The sequence below is a fragment of the Labrus bergylta genome, chromosome 6, assembly GCF_963930695.1.
Source record: "Labrus bergylta chromosome 6, fLabBer1.1, whole genome shotgun sequence".
NCBI lineage: Eukaryota > Metazoa > Chordata > Actinopteri > Labriformes > Labridae > Labrus > Labrus bergylta.
This window is the reverse complement of record NC_089200.1, coordinates 12,581,832-12,595,682: the sequence shown is the minus strand read 5'-3', so window position 1 is coordinate 12,595,682 and position 13,851 is coordinate 12,581,832. Positions and strand designations below refer to the sequence as shown.

Here is a 13,851-nt window from a genome sequence, read left to right as displayed (position 1 = left end):
CAAATGAGTGAGGCTGAGAAGTTAAGAAGATAAGAAGAAGAAATAGAAAGAAAAATGCGCTTAACTATGACTTAATATTATTTTATCTAATATCATTTTCATGCTATTATTTAATAATGATACAAAAGAAGCCATGAAAACACAACTAGGCCGACTTCACATATTTCAAAAGGCTCGATTTTCTTGCCTCTTGCTTGACACGGCGCATCACAACACAGCTGCTGGTTAACTGCTCGTTGTGGAGGAGGAGGGCAGACGACAGTGAGTGACACGGACCATACCGATTAATATCACTTTTAAAAACAACAACAACAACAAAGCCCTCGGGAGCCCGCAAGGACTTAAAAAAGAAGAAGAGGAGGAATAATATGAAACGTGCTGCACGGATCAGTTATTTATCTGTTGTAGTTAAGCTAGCTTGTAATGGATGGATGATAGTAACCACCGTGTTTCCTAATTCCTAATCAAAAGCTCAAGTTAACATTTCCACTGTACTTTCATAAGGTAAAGATTAATCTTGTTAAGAAAATAACCAGTGTAAAAACACTTTTTCTTTTCTTCTTATGTTGTTCTGGACACAAAACCTACTTATATATTTATTGACATCTTTGTTTACTTAGTTAGCTTTCACCCTAGTCGATTAAAATGTTTATTTACCAACTTTATTTACCAAACCCTGTTTCAATTAATAGTTTTAAGCTCTTGCATTTAGAGTATAGATGTCTAAGAGCATGAATGCATTTTGTGCTAGAAGTCCTCACTGAAAAGATATTTGTGCATGCTGTAGGTCTGGTTGCTGAGTTTTCTGTACTGCTTTGAAGAGAAAATAATATTTAAATAACACACTATATTATAAAACGCTAATTGTTTCACAAATGCTCATATCCTCTCTCTAGATGCATTTAAATCCATCCCCTGCTGTCCCTGGGCCGTCTGTGACCACTTCTGCTCCCTGCACTGTTTGATATTGTTTGTTCTGTAACACTATGTGTTTACTTAAGAAATATTAATGTTATTACCATTTTATTAATGTCTGTCTGTAAGTATTTTTTATTTTTTAAATAAAGAAATTCTGTTAAATATAAAGCTGTATGCCAGTTTTCATTAAGTTGATGAATATAGTCTTTGGTGGTCAAACTTTCTGCAATATAAAAGGGACAACTGCTGAAATCTTGCCTCGGGCACCAAAATGGCGAGGGCTGGCTCTGTGCCTATGAATAACAAGAAACACCTAACTAGGTTTTTATCAATAAGTAGCACAGACAGTTTGACGTTCAGACTGAGAACGTCAAACTGAGAACGAGAAGAAAACCGAGACCATGTGTTTATCTTAAATGAAAAAGAGATGACAATCAGGTCCATAATATCTCCTATTTCCATTTTCTCTTCAGCAGTTAATCTATTACATTTCCTCGCTGTATTTCCATCACTCTTCTCCTCTTCTAACCATGACCATTTACCTCCACACACTTCTTTCTGAACGTAACCCCTCCAGCTTCTCGCTGTGTATTCAGTCAGAGTCAACCTGATACTGGCTAACGTGCAGCTGAAAAGTTAGTGCTAAACGAGCTTAACAGTGTATTAGTGAGCATGTGGTCAGGCAAGGTGCCCTACAGCCTACAAACAGTAACGTGAGACCAGCTGATATTTTAGTGGCACCCTACAGGAGAAACAATGACGTGCTCCTCTGCAACTTTAATTAGAAATCATCAATCAAAGAGCGAAATGTGATGATTCCAATCTGACATTCAAGACAACTCTTCAGAGTTTATAACGTCATTTGGGGCAATAAAGGTACCCCAAAACATTCAAACATATCTGGTGTGATCTGGACTAATACACATGTTGAGCATTTTCTGTCCATCTGTTCTAACAGTTCAGACATAAAGAGGAGTTCTTCTCCTTCTGAGTCTATCCTGCTGTGCCTGAATTACTAGTGCAGGACTCAGGAAACAATGCAACAATGCAACGGGCTGCATTGGTGTGGACATGTTTCTGCAGGGCCCAAGCTACTGTAAAATACAAACCAGAAAGTCCAGTTTAAAGTTTAATAAAGTTTAAAAAGTGCCCGGGCATTCTGCAGTTTGGACTTTTTAATGAAGCTGTGTCTCAATGCCTGTAAGATTAAATGTGAATGATCATATTCCTTTAAGGGTTTGAAGGAGCTATGAGTGTTTGTGTCTATTTGCTTGGCTGATGCAGCGAGTTGCTAGGGGCAGCTAAAGTAGAGCCAATACTAACATGATTTCTTGCTGCAGTGCTCCTGTTGGGACTTGCTGGGATTAAAGGTTACCAAACGTCACATTAGATCTTACCGGTGTGCAGCGAGAGCGGGGAGAGCGGCCGGGACAGCGTTGGCGATGGAGTCCCGACTCCAAGGCTCTTCCTGTTGCTGCTGCGACAGCTGAAACACAAAACAAGCAAAGAGGGAGAGAGTGTGAGCAGACTGCTGGCATGAACACATCACTCATCACAATCTGAATGGAAATGTCTTTGACTGTCATCACCAGTAAAATGTTTCACTATCACCCTTCTTGTACTTAAAGGCTGTTTGTGCATTCATTGAGTGATGTGTTGGTTGGAAATATGAAATGTGAGAGACTCCATTAATTTGACATTGACGGATACATCGTATAAATATTAATTAATATAATAAGTGTCTTACTGACTACAGTAGTTTCCACATAAAAACAGCCTCACATTAGGCACATGATGAAGGCAACATGTATCAGAAGCCTATTTTCCAAATGGGTCACAGTATTTGTGATATTCTTTTATCAAGGAATACGAACTCCGGTGCACAACACCCCCTTATGTCTAATCACCTTGTTCAGTCAAACTGCTACAAGTACTTCAATCATTCTCTGGAAAATGAGCCTAAACCGTTTCACAGTTTCAATGTAAGCATCCATGGAGTATGCTGGCTTTACCTTGTCTCGCTGAGCAGTTCAACTGAAAAATCCAAAGACAGAAAATAACCTCTAAGCTCAGTGTACTCATGTTGGCCCACATACATCTGCGTTTTAATGTATTCATACTGAAGTGTGTGTCTGTGTTTCTGGGTAGCACAAAAGACAATTTATGACACAATGCTGGGTAGAGTATGAAGACACTTGACCTCTAAAGAAGCAGACTCTGAACCACTAAGCTGCAAGTAATCTAAATGCTGCAGAAGCCCGACAATCAGCTAAACACATCTGTGTTTGGGTGCAAACAGGAAGTAGTGAGTGTTTTTAATAATAACTGTTCTCTGTCTTTCCACAACTGAAAGTGTACATAGTGTTTATTTATATTGTTATTTCCTATATTTAATTAACGTAAATGTGTTTGTTTGTTTTACTTTTTGGTATTTTTGCTGATTATATTCCTATTTTCTTAGCTGTTGTAACGACAAAATTTCCCCCAATGGGGGATCAGTAAAGTTTTATCTCATCTTAGTGATAGTTAAAACGAGCAGGGGTGTCAGGATTTGTGTCTTATATATTATGTAGATTCCCTAATGTAATTTCATGTTTACAGTATATTCCTTTGCAATCTTTTTCTCCGCTTGGTTTAAGATTTTGGCATTAAATAATGGTGACGGCACTCAAAATAACAAAACTGGAGACAAACTATTGATGTTTGTTTGGTTTTAGTTCATTATAAAATGTCATTTAGTTCAGCTAACAAACGCAAATATTTGAGGTTCATTCAACAGTTCTTTCTCCTGCAGCACAAATTTGAGCCGCGTAGACGGATCTTCAAAAAGTACACCAAACAGTTTACCTTCAGATGAAGACATTTTACTGTCATGAAGCTCGTAAACAAGGGCGTGCTCAGTGATCATTAATCACATAAGTGTGGCAATGCCAGCCACTATTGACCTCTGTAAACTGTTTTTCAAGGCAGCAGATTACGCCATTTTCTGAATGGTTTTGTGGATTAAATATGAAAAGTGTAACAGTTACAACTTTGCTGAGCCCATTGTAATGTTTGCAGATGTCCCTAGCTGTTGGACTTACAGTACACATAATACTTCAAGTATTCAAAACGGTCAAATATTTTTTCACTCATTCCACGACTCAATTAATCGTTTCAGCTCTGATCGTTAGATGATACTGGAGGGGTTTTTATTTTTTTGTCCAGACAGGAGGTAGATACATGGCCTCTTGATATCAGCTGCTTCTTTTGTGACTGCTTTACTTTTTCAGTCATCATCAGAAGACAGACAAGATACTGAAGTGATACGCTATTCTTCCAAGTCAGTCAGACACACGGAGCATTAGTGAACCCCTCTAGAAGCATTTGAGAACTCACACGACCAAAAGGCACTTATGTAACTTTATCACGTTCATTACCAAAGCTGAGTTTGAATGCAAAGTCGAGAGCAATGCAAATCAATAAAACGCTTGCAATTCGTCCGGGAAACAAAATAACACACTTCAGCAAAGGACAGATGAGATTAAAGATATTTGACTATATGAGTTGAAATACTTTTGTCTCTGCCCACTGAGATTAAACCCAACCGATGAGATTATTTCCGCTCTCGGAGCAGCTCTGCCCTGAGAGACGTTTACGTAATTACAACTTTAATCTGCCGTCAGATGAAGAGCGAGGGCTGATGAGAGCAAAAAATACAAAGAGACCTCCTGTCAACAGACCCGAGGCTGGAGGGAGTGTGTGCACCGACAGCAACAGCAGCACCAGCTTGAGCCACAGATGTCCAAGATGTCTGTGTTTGTGTGTCCATGTGTGTGTGTGTGTGTGTGTGTGTGTGTGTGTAGGCTTGGAGGATAAAAGGAAGGAGGGAGTGCAATATAAGAATCTGGTTCTCAAATGAAGGGGCAAAATTTGACCAATAACATTCAAAAGAGCAGATTTGACTGTGACACCTGCAGGGTGACCAATCCACAACAGTGCTGACATGATTAGTCCAATGTAAGTATATTGATATGTTATTCATCGTCCCGCACATAACGGCCAACATTTTGTCTAGTTTTAAGCTCCTCGCATGACAGCAGATAGCGTTTGAAATACTTTAGGGTATATTACTTTGGACCAAACCAGTCTTCTGAAAACCTGAAATGAAATGCTAAATTGTGTTAAAACTGCGATGGATGTTTAAGACTGCCATCCTAACCATTTTTAAACGCTTCGCAAACGTGTACATGTACTGCTTTTCTCTTTTTTTTAATATGATTGCAAATAATGTGTCTCTTCTGAATACACAAGCTTTGGGTTTGGGAGATTGTGAAGGGCATTATTTAGACACTTCATCTGTTTTATAGACTACAGACACACTGGTAATAATGATTACTTTCTGCTTGAATCCGCAGTGAACAGAAGGATGTGTCTCAAAAGCTCCCATTAGTATTACAGACGTGCTGCAGGGTTATTATCCCATGTTAACAATGAAAACTGTATATTTTGTCTCAAATATGAGGCGGTGTCTTTGAGGATATTCATTTCAACCACATTAGCTGTATTTTTAGTGGCGTTATTTTTTAAAGACCAAACGATGTGTATGAATACAGACCAATGCTTTACAGTGGACAAACAGGATTAACGTTGACTAGCTTTTGGAGAGATGTTGGCTCATGTTGGTGATCTTTAAACACCTTTCTCTGTGTGTGTGTGTGTGTGTGTGTGTGTGTGAGTCTACACAAAGACCAACTAAACACGGCAGCTTTTTCATGGGAAAGAAACAACAACAACAACAAAAAAAACGTTTTAAGTAGCTGAAGTTAAACATCCTCATCACAACTCTTGGATAAGTACCTTTTTGAGCGCTTCAGCAGAGCTCCCGGAACAAAATGAGACTTGTTCTGGCTGCTCGGCATCGCAGACCACTGACTCGGATCCGACATGCTGGGGGATTCTTTTTTTTTTTTTTAAATAATCCACGATTCAAAGTTTATGTTGATTTAAGAAAGCTCAGGTCGATGAGAAACCCCCCCCGCCCCCCGACTCCCCGCTCTCTACTGCTTTCCCCACCATCGTCTCTTCACCGCGGCGGGTCCTTTTGTATTCTCTCTGTCTGTCTGCCTCGTGAAGACCCCACGACGGAGCTGCTCTTACATCCCCCGGTGGGCTCTCTGACCGCGGGCCTCCTGTTGTCCGTGAGGCATCACCTCCATGGCGGCTTGTTGGCTGCGTAATACCGTCCACACAGCACCGGCGGCGGGCACACTTTAGTTAAACCAAACAGACGCTGCTGGCTGGTGGCGTTGTGTATCCGTGTGAGGAAAGGCTGGAGTCTGGTGCTGCGTTCAAGTGCTGCTCGTTTCTTCTGATTCTCAAAATCTGCTCAAATTCAACATTTGTCTACATCAGGGGTCTCCAACCTTTCTTCATCTGAGAGCTACTTTGAAAAAATGAAAGTGGCCAAGAGCTACTTGCATCAAAATCTCTTGCATTTATTTACACAGCACACATGAGCTAAATTAAGATACGGTTTGTACACATGTGGAATTGTAATAAGACAATGCTTATCAATAATCTTAAATTCACATCAAGACAGAAAATATTACTTCTTTACACTTGTTTTTAAGGGCCAAATATATGGATAGTGAGAAGAGATGCATTTACTGTCGTCAGAGATATATATATATATATATATATATATATATATATATATATATATAATTTTTTTTAACACAGTCGGTCAACCTATAGGCGAGCTACTGAAAACCTCCCCACGAGCTACTGGTAGCCCGCGAGCTACTGGTAGCTCGCGAGCAACCTGTTGGAGACCCCTGGTCTACATAGTCTGAAAATAGTTTTCACCACAAAAATGAAGATTTGAATTCATTTGTCTTTTGACATTACATTTTCAATACTACAAACCAAACAAATGCAGCAAATAAGCTAGAAATATAGCCATGACAAATGATGTCTTTGCACTTCTCAAAACAAAGCGATTACAAATTATCCTTGAAGTGCTGCCTTGTCCACAAAGCATGATTTCAGTTTTGTTTAAAGTTTAGCAAAATGGACCCTAAAGGATAACAAACAAGTGACAGTATTTCTTCGTATACCGGCAGGCACGTTGGTACCACTGTATTAGTGTTTGCTTGTAAAGTATATCTGCTGTTGATTTCACTGTTGTTGTTCAGTCCAGGTTTAAAAATGGGGACAACTTTCTGATTATATAAGATAGCTATAAGAAAATATGTTGATAATAGAATAATAAGTTATGTGATTTTCACTTTCTGGACTCTGTGTAAATTTAAAGTATCTTTCACTTATTATAGCTCAATCTTTCTAGTCACCGTTATCCTTTTTTTTTCCAAATATATAAAATGCTCCTTGTTTTTGAGACACTGTCAAATGTTTTTACTGACTTACTTTGTATTTTGAGAAATAATTTGCTCAGGAGACCCTGAAGAAAGTTTCAAACGCTTTCCTTACACTAAGAAAATCGTTTATATGGGGAGAGCATTCTTTGCATAAATCAAAGTACGATCCCCTATGTAAAGTTTGGTTAACTGCAGATTTTGCAATTTTGTCAAAGTTAATAAATGTCAAAACCATTGCTATCAGAACAATTTACATGATCTCTTGTTACTCAGGTGCATTCTTACAATGGTGATAATTCCCTACAGAACTTGAAAGCAGCTTAAGATGTGTTGGTGGGATGTACCATAAGGCCTCTGGTAGAGGGTGGATTCTAGCCAAACTTTTAAAAAGTGGTATATTCCACAGCATATATACCTCCAGTGATTATACAGTATTATAATGCAGTACACAAAAAAAAGTCAGTGACTTTCTTTTAACCAGGTCCTGATCCTACTTTTCAGAAGTGATTTACTGTTGTTTTGTTGTCAAACTGCAAGAACCCAATGGGAGTGATTCCTTCAGTCAGTTTGATCTTGATTACATTATTCCATGTCCTTCTTGTAGTTTGATGTGGCCTCACATTGATCATACATTCAGTTTAAAATGATCCTTGTTCACAAATTAACATATATGGATCCATCAACAGTAAGTTACTGCTGTCATGAGATCATAACATAAAAAGGAGTTTCATTTTCCAAGTGTTGCCTTCTGTTTGTATTTCAGATCTATCTTACAGTAATTTCACCTAGTCCTTTATATAATTCTGACATCACCCAGACCTATTGTAGAATTACAATATAAATCCAACTCTCTCCCTCACTACAAAATGGCACCATGGTATGAAACATTTGTCATATAAGATGTGTCAAAGCCATCATCCAGTGAAATAGAATCAAAGGAAGATGTAGGGAAGCAATTAACTTGCAAGCAAATATAGAACCTGATGCAAGAGAGGGAACATGTTTCTGGATGGTGCAACAAACAAAACAGTGTGTCTTTCAATAAAAATGCTGTGACGAACACTGCCAACAAATTCTCGATCTGCCACACAGCGTCATCAGACTTCTCCAGACTGTGGAAAGGCTTCACGTTTATCTCATCTTAGAGGGTTTTTTTTGTTTTTTTCACCATCAATTTTTTTTCATTTTCAAAACCTAGATAATGGGATTTATTATTGTAGTGTGACAGCCTGGCACTGCTCACACATCCAGAAACAGGCTGGATGCAGCCGCCTCTGTTTGCAGTCTTACCTTCCTCCACAGCACCCAACAGCGTTGCCAGGCAACCCACATAGACTTAGAGACAACTAATAAATGATGGTTCTTCTCTGGTAAAACAGAAGAACTTTAAGATTTATTGCATATTTCTGCTGGTTTTTTGTTTATAGTTCACACTTAGATAAGTCCATGTTGAGTTCACTGCTTTTGTTCAGTCCAGGTTTAAAATGTGGACAACTTTCAGAAAATATTTTCTTTTGAATGTCAAATTAATACAATATCACAATGATACTTACAGTCATACCAATACCATGTATCATACACATATTCCCTCTGACTGCTTTCTGTAACCACCTATTGAAATATTTGTCTCCACATTTCTCTGTTCTGCAATGATTCCATGAATGAGTAGACTATATTCAAAACAGTTATCTATATTGAATAAAGCAGCCACACAGCAAGTTTGATGCAGCTGTTCTGGAAAAAATTCTGAATGGACCTTTTGGTGAAGTTGTTTGTCAACTGCAGTTTTGATGGTCTAGATCTCACTCCATTGTTTTTGCTTATTTTTGACCGATTTTTGCAACAGTGGAATAAGTGTTGCATCTTTCTTGCTTATGGCAGTCGTTGCCACAGACTATTTACACACCAAATTTCCTGAGGTTAAAGCACAAAGCCAGTGATGTTTAATACTTCTGCTTTTGCGTTGAAAATCCCATTAAATACCACAAACTGTCAGTCACTCAATATTTCATGTGTCACCCTGTCAGCAACTCTCAGTCCCCAAGACATACAATCTTTTAAAATGGGTCAAGAATGTTTGGTTTCTTCTTCTTTTAAATAATTTCCATGAACAGCATGGCTTAGTAGTTCTAGCAAACTTGGTCCAACTGAGTAAATTGTTTGTTTATTTTTCTGTTAGGTTTTTTGTTGTTGCAGCATGATGTATGTGCGACTGAGTTGAGGTAAACTACTTCGCCCATGTATTTTTCTATTAAAATAATGTCGCAAAAGTGGAGTTAATTTACGAGTTTTTCAGCTCTATAGAACAGAGATTTATTTTTCCATTCTTGTCAGGTGGATTACTAATTGTTAGACTTGTATTGAAATAACTCTTTGATTGTAGGCACTTAACATGTCCAGTGCATAGAAACAGTCTGTGCTTGTGAGCTGGCTTTCTTACCTCCAGGGATGAAGGGTTTGTAAGGGGCTGCAGGGACTGCAGGGGCTGCACGGGCTCAGGAGGGTGGGGCTCTGGCATGTGGGCGACAAGCTGCAAAGCAAGATAGGTTGGCATGGATTAGATTACTGACCACATGAGCACATTGGCGTCCGTAATCATTCAGCAGCAGAGCTTGGGTCGAGGGCTATAGGTTGATGCCTGTCTATAATTGGATCATTTTAATAGTCGGAGTTGACAGATAAGACAGCTTTACTGTCCCAAATGGGATATTCATATTCACAGATATGTTCCACTGGGAGTCAACTTATAAAATATCAGCATAACATATTACACATAACAACACAACATATTACATATAGCAGCATAACATAGGACAGCAAACTGCGAATATACAGGCTATGGATGGTTGGATGGATGAATGTTGTAGCAGGATCTTTACATCGGGGTTACTGAGCTAGTTTATTAAGTGCAGCGATTGCAGAAGCATCAAAACTGCTCTTAAAACGAGCCTTCTTCCAGTTCATGACTCTGTATCTATGGAAGCAGTGTGAAAAAGGAGTTCAGTAGGTGAGTCATGTCATTTGTTAGTGTTCTTGCCAGGCTTGTGGTGGCTCTGTCATTCAAGTCCGACGGGCTGGGAGTTGGGGGGGCTGATTATCTTGACGGATATGTTTGTCATTTTGGTGAGTTTGTTTTTGTTTCTAGATGGTTTACATTGTGATAAAAAAAGAGGACAAACAGTTCAGCAGGATGTGCTGAATGATGCTTTGGTAAAGTAACAGCAGGAGGTGGTAATGGAATCAAATAGAGGCCGACGGATTTATCAGCCAGCCAAATTTTATTCGCAGATATGCGCCGATATGACTCAAGTAGAATGACATTTCATTTGAGTTTCATTGTATTACACTAGCAGTTCTCTTTCACCAGCAGAGTGTGCTATATTGATTACAACAAGCATCATCAGTCTCCAAAGGGTCAAGTGGTGACTCAAGTAAATGCACAATTACTCTTCAGTTGAGTGACCATCTTGACTTCATCAAACTGTATATCTTGTGTGTTTGATAACTGCATTTGAGGGATCAATGCAAACAGATTTCACAGATCTCAGAAAGATATTGGCCAATTTATCTGTATCTGATTTTTTCGGCATCAGCCCAAAAATCCCGTATTGGTCGGGCCCTAGTGTCAAATCAGTGCATTGACTATAGCGTTAATGATACCTCATGAAGCATATTAGACAATATCAGGTGTCTATGTCGATATCAGCAGATACTGGTGTCAGCATAGGACAAACTCTAACACAAACTTAATTTGAAGTTTCTAAATTTCTTACCAACATTGCCTATTTTGTAAAGGTACCTCCTTTACACAATAACAATTTCTCAGACAACACTTTTACATTTAATGTTATCTACCTTTTCACTTCTAACACAATATTTTGCCTCAGAATATGCATGCTCAGCCTTCCTAAGGTCTCCATACCTCACGATGCTGACCCAGCATCTGAGCTGTTTTTCTATTGATTTCCCTGCTCAGATGTAAGCTCTGCCTTGTGGGCTCCACTCTGCTCACACTATTGTCTCTGCTGCAGAGGCTTCTCAGTGCTAAACACAGCAATGGCTACCAAAGCACTAATGAACGTGTTGTCATAGTAATACAGGGAGGATGGTAGGAAAAACAACTCCTCACACAAAGACTCCACATCCTGTAGTGTCGGCTCATAATTACACAACATATGAAACTCATTACCGTGTGTTTTATCTTTACACATTTTCTCATTGAGACCCCTAAACCGAAGCCCTTGGAAGTGCTTGACTGAGTAATCATCCTTAATATCCATTTCCTATTTCCATTTTGACGGCACTCTTGTCCAGTGTGTAAACAGAGCAGAATAGCTCAGACTGCGGAATAGAGACGTTCATGCAGAATTTCCCCTTTTGCATCAGGCAGGACATCAGCCGGATTGTCTCTACAGGAAAAATACCAATCATGGTGAGGAAACTTAAATCTGCATTAAGAAGAAGCTGCATCTTAAAATATATTTTTGGCATTTTAAAGCAGCCAAGTTATTGAATATCAATAAATATTACCAAAATAAAAGTCAGTTCAACGTCATAAAATTCAAACTATCAAGGTCGATGTGCTTAAAGGTTCAAATCCAACACAAGATTACCTTATACATCATTAAATAATATTTAAAAAAAATAATAACATCTGTTACAAAAAATGACTTAAATGTGGAACTTTGTTTTTAGACAATGTTTTCTAAGTATGCCTGCAATAAGCAGCATGATGTCATGCAAAAAAAACTGTTTCTAAAAAGCTGGGTACCTTATAAAACCAATTCTCTTCAAAAAATGAATCTAAGTTGGTTAATAGAAGGACGAAGATAAATATTCAAAGATATTTGTGTCACATTGTTACACCAATATTTAATCTGCTTTTATTTTATTTTTTTTATAAAGTTTGCTCAAATAGGCACAATATCTTGCAGAATCTGATTCTGAATCTGAATAACAAACAAACATTTTTTTTTTTTTACTCCTGGCAGTAAAATCTATGTCACTCTTGTTGGCCTGGTTGTCCATCAACAACAACCACTAAAAAACATGAACCCCTCCCTGCACTAAGTGTGAAACCTCCTCTGTATCTAAGCGCGGGAGCAGCTACAGTAAAAGCCTAAAAATGAAACACAAACAGCACATGCTCTGCTAAGATGATCCACGGAGGAGGCAGATGGATGGATCAGAGAATGTGTGCCTGTGCTCAGGGAGCTCCTACGCCTTATGGATGGATCAGCATCTAATGGGCAGCAGGTAGCCCCCTTACCCCCGCCTCCCCATGAGAAAAAGAGGCTACAATCACTGTGGAGGAAGAGTGGGTGGATATATGGCTGCAGCCATGTCTTTTGATGGAAAAAGGATTCACAGGTTAGCAATTAGACTTAAATAAAATATATCTTCTCTTTAAAACTGCAAGCCTTTTGGGTTGCTTTGCGCTGCGAGGGTGAGCGGGTGATTCATCCAGGAATCGAGGAGTGTGGATTCCATGTGAGGTTTGAAAAAAAAAAAAAAAAAAGACATAAGAGCTAGAAAAGCAAAACATGAGGACAGAATTCACATTGAGGCAAGGAATGAACCTCCATACATCAAGGGGGAAAATGCTTTAAAAGATCTGTAAACTGAGCATTTTTGAGAAATGTTAAGAGGTAATCCCACAGATTACATATTGCCAAAACAACTCTATAAAAGGGACCTTGTTGTTCCACACATTTTACCAGTCATGAATTACAACAGAGGAAGCTGGATGTCTCTTCATCCTTGTGGGGGAAATTTGTTTAAAAATCAATATTCTGGAAAGAAACAGCCTTTTTCTTATGAAGAAAATAAAATGCACCTGATGAGACACCTGTTACTTCTCCACCCACAGTGCAGACCTTTCTTCAGATGACAACTGAAAACTAGACCGTTAAGTACTTAAACAAGCCTTGGGACTGTCATCACCCTTTGAGAAAACATGAGGGACTATTTGCATATCCAACAGGATCTGCTGGCTGTTTGGGTCTAACAGCTATAAAACAACAAAAGCCTGTGTTGACACCAGAGTACATAACCAACAACAACACAAAAACACAACTGTTCCCCCCCTTAAAGTAGAGCTGCAACTTTTAAAGACAACAGTTTCATATGACAACTTTGTCGTGTCAGAGGATGTAAATAAATAGAGAACTTACTCCAGAGTCAGAGAGGGGATTTTCAGTTTATCTCGCCGAGACTTCATTCTTGCTTCGCGCCGAGCTGGGTCTTCATGTAGTCGGTCTCAGATCCGGCTGGCATCCACTCATCGCTGCGGTTGGGGACTATAAATAACACGGTTCACAGCGTATCGTTTACCGGCGGCTTCAGCGGATTCCGGGGAGATTTTTTTCCGCTTGAATAGGCAATAAAACGCAGGCAGTTCAGAGGGAAACGATGCGCTCAGACTGTTTCGTCACACGTCCGTTACCGAAGGCGCACTGGAGAGCGAGTGCCACAAAAACCGAGGGAGCGACGGGTCACCGTTAACATCCATGTGACTGGTGGGGAAGGAAGAGGCAGAGGAGGGGAGGAGGAAGAGGGAGGAAAGGGGGAGTCT

The 13,851-nt window shown here is 39.2% G+C and overlaps 1 protein-coding gene across 4 annotated transcripts in view; it reads right to left on the bottom strand.

Moving 5' to 3' along the window:
* The window catches only part of mast3b (microtubule associated serine/threonine kinase 3b), a 35,689-nt gene extending 21,894 nt beyond the window's left edge, over window positions 1-13,795 (bottom strand). For 2 of the 4 annotated variants that reach the window (XM_020655822.2, XM_020655833.2), the window contains exons 1-3: window positions 13,451-13,795; window positions 9,718-9,807; window positions 2,316-2,404 (exon numbers count right to left, since the gene is read on the bottom strand). In XM_020655822.2, the coding sequence (XP_020511478.2) occupies window positions 2,316-2,404; window positions 9,718-9,807; window positions 13,451-13,497 (226 nt within the window). In that variant the 5' untranslated portion in view covers window positions 13,498-13,795. Of the gene's footprint in view, window positions 1-2,315; window positions 2,405-5,757; window positions 5,936-9,717; window positions 9,808-13,450 lie in introns of those variants that run through there. The other 2 variants (XM_020655841.3, XM_020655848.3) reach the window with 1 other exon arrangement.
* Window positions 13,796-13,851: the final 56 nt, after the last annotated feature.